The sequence below is a fragment of the Oreochromis aureus genome, linkage group 16 (genome assembly GCF_013358895.1).
Source record: "Oreochromis aureus strain Israel breed Guangdong linkage group 16, ZZ_aureus, whole genome shotgun sequence".
In the NCBI taxonomy this organism is placed as follows: domain Eukaryota; kingdom Metazoa; phylum Chordata; class Actinopteri; order Cichliformes; family Cichlidae; genus Oreochromis; species Oreochromis aureus.
Window position 1 is genome coordinate 3,623,877 of NC_052957.1, and position 7,093 is coordinate 3,630,969.

At 38.2% G+C, this 7,093-nt stretch overlaps 1 protein-coding gene across 1 annotated transcript; it reads left to right on the plus strand.

Annotated features, from left to right (window-relative positions):
* Positions 1-603: 603 nt before the first annotated feature.
* On the plus strand, positions 604-3,475 carry LOC120433661 (olfactory receptor 52D1-like). The gene is made up of 2 exons (XM_039600328.1): positions 604-1,530; positions 3,386-3,475. The coding sequence occupies exons 1-2, from the start codon at positions 622-624 to the stop codon at positions 3,473-3,475; spliced, it is 999 nt and encodes a 332-aa protein (XP_039456262.1). The 5' UTR covers positions 604-621.
* Positions 3,476-7,093: the final 3,618 nt, after the last annotated feature.

The following is a 7,093-nucleotide window of genomic DNA, read 5'->3' on the forward strand; positions in this document are numbered from 1 at the left end:
CTGAGACCATGGTTTTACGCAAAAAAAACTTTGATTTACTCTTTTCTGGGCTGGAGGAAAAGGGGGTGATCGTGGTGCAACGATAAGGTTACATCACACTGCAGAAAATTGGAGAGGTACCTGGGATGGAATCGTTCCATTGTGGAGTAGGAAAGGTGGAGAGTGAGCAGGCGGCAGAGTAACAGGTAACAGGTGCAAACTATTCTTTTTTCCACAGAGTTACTAAGAGGCAAAGAGAAAGCAACATTCACAAGGACATCTTACTACAAAAGAAAAATGGAAGAAAACCACAACAAGCCCTGGACAGTTATGTTTAATTGGCATAAATGTAAGAAATTCCTAACAGTATCATGAAGAAGCATATTTTTGAATAAAGTTTTAAAAACTATTTAATATTTATTTTTCAAGATCCTGCAGTTTTGTTTTATTATGTGTTTAGTACGTGATACATATTAAATCCCTGATATTTTCCAAAGCTGTGAGCTTTCATTCCAGATCATTGATTGGCTGGTTTGAAATCCCAGCTCACATGTTGCTGTTATCTGTAGTAGATAGAGGAGAGAGGAGAACAGAGACAGGATACAGTGAGAGACTAGGCTACACTTAGGTCTCTCTATCACAATGAATAATGTGTCTGTAATAACAATGTTTTTTCTTTCAGGTTTCAATGAAACAGTCAGTCACAGGTTTGTTCTCTTCTTTCTCAGTTTGTTGTGTTACTGCATCATTTGCCTGGTCAATGTTTCTCTCATTGTGACCATCATCTTGGACACCAACCTCCATGAACCAATGTATATTCTGCTCTGTGTCTTTTGCATGAATGCACTTTATGGAACAGCAGGTTTCTTTCCCAGATTTCTCTGGGATCTCCTCTCTGATGTTCGTCTCATCTCATATTACGGTTGCCTTATTCAGACTCAGGTAGTTTATTCTTTTGCCTGCGGCGAACTGTCGATTCTTGCACTCATGGCATATGACAGATATGTGGCCATATGTCAGCCACTGAAGTACCACTCTATCATGTCAAAGCAAAGAGTCATTAGGTTTGCATGTTTTTCTTGGTTCACAACTTTCTGCATTGTGGCTGTGAATACCTTTCTAACATCCAGACTGAAGTTATGCAGCCCGTATATTTCCAGACTCTTCTGTGTGAACTGGAGTATTGTTCAACTCGCTTGTTTTCCAGCACAAACTACAATCAATGCTATAGTTGCAAATATTACAATAAGTATTTATTTCCTTCATGGTGTTTTCATAGTTTGGTCCTATATGTATATCATTCAAACATGTGTAAAGTCTATAGAAAACAGGGCAAAGTTCATGCAAACATGTGTCCCACATCTCGTCTCATTATTTACTTTTGTTGTGGCAATACTTTTGGACATTATAAATATGCGACTGGGTTCGAAAGAGTTGCCTCGGACCCTTCAAAACTTTGCAGCAATAGAGTTTCTTGTCATTCCTCCTATCATGAATCCTCTGATGTACGGTTTCAAACTGAACAAAATTCGGAAAAGAATCTACAGTGTTGTTATTTCAAAAACAAAGTGATTTTCATTTTATTCGATCAGATAAAAGCTTCAAACACAGCTAAATGTCAGACCGGTTGTTTGACATGTTTTTCTGAAAACATATCTATTGATGTGAGCAGATATGAAGTTTTATTATTTATCTGCATTTCTCAGATGATTTACATTTCCTAGATATCTAGGAATCATTACATTTATTTTTGATGGTCGCCTGCCTAATTATAACATACAAACAGGCGCTTGTCAGTGACTAGTTACTGTGTTTTTGCTGGTTGTCATTAAAACTAAGTTTCAATTAGTACATTATGTATGCTCAGTGAATGAGAAGGTAATTATCTGTTTTGTGTTTATTTAGTTTTACAAAAAGAAAAGAGAAAGGAGAGACAATGAAAATGGATAAGGGATACCATGTATAAGAAGCCTTAAGTAAGATGGCATTGTAAACTGGAGATGCAGATCGAAGTAAAGAAGAATCTGAGTTCAAAGCATTCTCTTCTTCTCATTCTGTTCACTGTCTGTCAAACTGGATAAGCTAAATCATGCCCACATCTAGTGAGGACAGAACAGATACACAATCACATGGATATGAAGCAGTTTTCCCAGTTTTATCTTCTTTTTCTTTAACACTTATTGAAACAGTTAGAGGTTTTAGCAAATGAGTGTGAGTTTGGCTAGAAGGAGTTTTTGAATTTCTGCTTAATCAAACATGAAAGTCATTTTGTTTTTTCTTAACGCTCATACAGTTAAATAGCTTTTCTATAGTTTGAATGGTTGCAAGTTGAAGTATAACACATTTACAGTGCAAATCAAAGTTTGTTTTGTTTTGTTTTTTTACTTTGTTAAGTCAAAAGAAATGAGAAATCTGTTAAATAGTAAAAAAGAAATCTGTAAAATTGCAGAAAAAAATTCTGGTAGCTCATTTCCCAGCAGCAGGTGAGGAGCACCACATCCCACACACAAACTACCCTCACCAGCCTCCCCCACAGGTGGGTTCTCTCCCTGCTGTTCTTGTCCCATCTGTGAAACTCCTTAAGTTCGCCGATGATGCCACCATCATTGGTCTGATCCTTAAGTCTGATTGGTCTGATGCTTAACAATACAGTACCTACTGTGGATCACTTCAGATTCCTAGGATCCACTTTTCCCCTCGATCTGAAGTGACCCTCGCATATAGACTCTTTCCAGAAGAAGGCCCTGAGTTGCCTCAGGAACTACAACCTGCCACAGGCGATGCTGGTCAGCTTCCATATTGCTATCATCTAGTCTGTACTGTGGACGTCAGTCACTGGGCCAGACTGCAGCAGGCAATCAGATCTGCAGAGATGATCATCAGTGCTGATCTTCCCTCCATCCAGGACCTGTAGAGGTCCAGGGTTAGGAAATCTCTGCAGACCGTTCACGTCCCGGACACAAACTGTTCAAACTGCTGCACTCAGGAGGCGCTGCAGACCGCTGTTTACTAAAACAAGCCACGCAAAGACAGTTTCTTCAAGCTGGCTGTTACTCTGAACACTGTGATATAGCCCACTGTTACATCACTCAGGCCATATGCACATTGCACTACTGAGTTTAGCACTTATAGTTAGTGTAGTTTTCTAAGGCTGTCTGTAACTTGTTTTTTCTTACTTTGCTGGGCCAAATTTGGCTCCCGGGCCTTATTGACACCCCTGGTCTGAGTAGTTAGAAAGTTGGAATATTTTCTGCATATCTGAGATTATTTTCATTTCCAAGATTTTTGCACTAAATGTATTTTTGAAGGTCAAAACAAATGTAAACCCACAACTGTCCTGTCATTACTCTTGGCTAGTCTGGTTAGTTGAAAGGTTTTTCTTATATTTTACTTCATCACTGTTCAGGTTCATTTGCAGCGTCCAGTGTGCAAAAAAAGAAAAAAACATTCATTAAATGTGTTAAACCAAAAGCAACGAGTCTGTTTTAAAATGTAAGGAGTGGAAAAACAGATATTTGTGTTAAAATGTAGGGAATAAAAGTAAAAGATGTAGATACCTATAAATTCTGGAGTAGCAAAGTATTTGTACTTTATTAATTCCACCCTCTGCTCTGTGCTGTGCCTTTGTTAGTTCTTGTGGGTTTCTATGAGTCATGTTTTCTTATTCTAAACAAAGAATTCCATATTTTTGCTGTATTACCTTGAAGTAAGCTGTATTCACCATGAACTGTTTTCTTCACTGATTTTCTTTTGAAATATTGCCAGTCATAAAGACTTGGAACAACCTTGTCCATCTGATTATTTACAGTAATGTCGCTTTTCTTTTCTTCTACGTAATTACAAGTTAACTTTGGTGTTTTGTCATACCTCCCATTTACAGCTTCAAACCGAAATTTGAAATAATATTTGTTGTGGTGTTACATTTGAAGCAAATGACATTTTTATGAATTTCTAAAGACTTCATATTCATATTAATATTGTTAATTACAGTTACCATCAAACCTTTACTTGCCTTAAGAAAAATCTAATAGAAAGCATTTAATGATTGAAATTACTGTTTTACTTTATAACTTATCAAAAAGATCAGAAGGAGGAGGGAAAGTAGATGATAGGTTCATAGCTTAAACCTATTCGCTGGAACATTGAAGACAATGTAATTACACAGCAAAAGCATTGAACACCAAGTAGGCAAAGTTCGTACTCATGCATGAGGGAGACCGGACCGGAGCCAGATGTCGTTCCGCCCACTTGGCCTCTGTCGGACTCTCAGCCAGGTTCCCCATAGCACTCCTTTTATTGTGGTTACATGAATATGCATAGGTTCATTAACATATGACCTCTTATATAGGTATACATGTGAACAAAGAATACCTCGTGTGTGTGTGTGTGTGATCACAAGAAAATGTATCAAGCAAATCATTATAACTGCTTATTCTACTAAAGGATCAAAGAAAAAACAACCACTTTAATCACTAAGTGTAAGCACCTAGTTAATTGCTCCTAGATAAATTTCATCATAGCTAAAAGCTCCCTAAGAACAACTTCTGTGTGTTGACACTAACTTCATTTTAAAACTCACATTTCCTGTGTTATAACCTGTTTTGGTATACCATTTTATTTCATTTTTGCTGCTCTTAATGTAATGATACATTCTAATTTATACTTTATCAGACTTAACCAAAATATATAAGCTTTCTCCCCTTTTGCTTCTGTTTTAAACAAAAACTTGGTCACTTCAACAAGCATTTGTTATTCTATACCTGCATTTTATGTAATAAGACTAATTTAGAGCTGCATGTGTTATCCCAATATTTTACATGTCACACAGTTTAGTCACAAGCAAACTCCTATTCAGTTAGAAGCTAAATGCACTTTTGAGGCCTTTGGCCTGGAATCAATACTGTCATGTGTCTTGATGAGCTCTATATGTCTGTAAGCGTGTGCAATCCTTCAATAACTCAGGTCCTTCTCACAGTAGATTGGCTAATCATAACGCTAACCAAAAGTTTGTGACCCTCAAGAGACGACTCTCTGAGCCACAACTCTGTTAAAGGCACAAAAATGCAATGTGTATGAAAAAATCATTTCTACATATATAATCTCCAATATTATTCATTTGAGTCAGCGAGACTTTTAACATCCTCATAAAAGCTCTCCTCTACCCTAGAAATAAATCTATTTACTATCTGTTTCTAAAGCCTACATTATAACAACTTTATTCTAAAAATCAAAAAGAGATCACACATTTTCTTCTCATAAAATCTTCCCCATTATTATTATTCCCACAGTTCCCCTTTAAGTTTGGTATACACTTCTTATTAACACCAGCAATTTATCTTCTAAACCGAATTCAGTTCATTTTACTCCTTTCTTTAGAATTAACAATCTCTACCTCAATTTTACCATATCTAAATTATCAAACAACCCCAATAGTTATAAAATCATACTAAAACCCATTTCAAATTAAACAAATTAAATTTTAAACAGTGTGTATGTGTGTATCTGTGTGTGGGGGTCAAACTGTGACCCCAGGAAGACTCCCCAGAGCCGTCCATCTAAACAAAAGGCACTTAGCCTAAAACAGATATAGATACGTTTATCCTACCATAAAACAATAAGACAAGGTACGACCTCTCCCCTGCTCCTAAAATGTGGGTGTGAAAGTCAGAGAGCTCTGGAATGCACACAAAGCTTGCAGACTATTAAGGATCAAACCTCTACCAATCTACACCTAATTATAAAACTCTAAGAATATATAAGTAGATATTTCTAAGCATAAATGACAATCACAATACAAATCTAACATTTCCCCCCTTTTGGCAATTATGCTAGAAAAGTACCCAGTTATGATCACCTCATGTCTGACAGTGTCAATGCAAACATTTTTATACTCAGCATATGTCAATGTACACAGTCTGACAAATATATTAAACGTTATCCAAGTTCTCACCCAATGGTAAACTGCATCCTACGAGCAAACAAATGAATTGTTAATGGTCAAAAGAGAAATTAACATTTTCAAAAACACTCCAGCTTGGTGGTGCTCCTCTGCAAGACATGTAAATCACACGTCCCTCTGCAGAGTGGTTTAAGTTCTGCAGGACGTCATAAATGTGTCTTCCAGTTGTTTCCATCACTGTCCATAGGACCAGAGTCCAAATGTATGTAGAACAGACATTCAAACATACCAGTTGAGTTTGCCGTTTGTCAACATGGGTCTCAGCTGTCGTGAAAGCTGCAGACCTCTTCAGCAGTCTAGTTTTATGGCCTCTACCAACCCCCATCACCTCACTTCAGGCCTCCGTCCTGCGAGGGGTATACATATGACTCTTCCATTGTCCATCCTCTGCAGGAAAACCCTCTGTGGAAAGGGTGCTGGATCCAGTTATCTTACTGCTGTTATGATCACAGCAGTCTTCAGTGTGCCATCGTATGCACAGTACAGTGACACAGCATTAGGTGATGGTCATAGGAAACTGCTGTCATCACCACCATAGCTTCTGGTTCCTGTGCTTTTCACAGAATCATGATGCCATCCTTGAACTCCCCCTGCTCTGTCGATGGAGCTTGGCACGCTCCCCTCATCCTTCAGGTGCCCATCTGTCGTCCACAATCTCCTCTGTTGGCCTCTGGAAAGCCCCCTTGGCACAGCTCTCATTCCAACGCAGCTTCGTGGTCCTTGCTGTGGCTCCGAAATCTGATCTCATGATGGGCCCCAAACAGGTCGACCTTTGACCTCAACCACTGCCTGGACTGTCAGCTATGCCTGGAATGGGTTCTTGCTTCTCACTGGGCCTCTGAAGATTTCTCAGGAGATTCCTTTCAGCAATACTTTAACTGCTGCACCTATATTTTCTTGCTGGGAGGAAAAACTCCTAAAGCATGTCAAGCATCACCAAACCACATTCTTTAGTTCAGTGAGCTTCATTTATGGACCATCAAAGCCTGATCTGAACACAGATGCACCACTTGCATAGGTTTAATACCCGCTGACTAACTGTTAATCACACAAAAATCATAAAAACATAGTTTAGAAAACATAGAAAACATAGTTTCATGTAACTCTGTAATTCTGGACCCCTCCTCTTGACGTATGGACACTCCCATGAGTCAA

Coding starts and splice junctions, on each gene's coding strand:
- LOC120433661 (XM_039600328.1), top strand. CDS start 622: ATGAATAATGTGTCTGTAATAACAATGTTTTTTCTTTCAGGTTTCAAT. Junction 1,531..3,385: donor GGAAAAGAATCTACAGTGTT/GTTATTTCAAAA, acceptor ATCACTGTTCAG/GTTCATTTGCAGCGTCCAGT.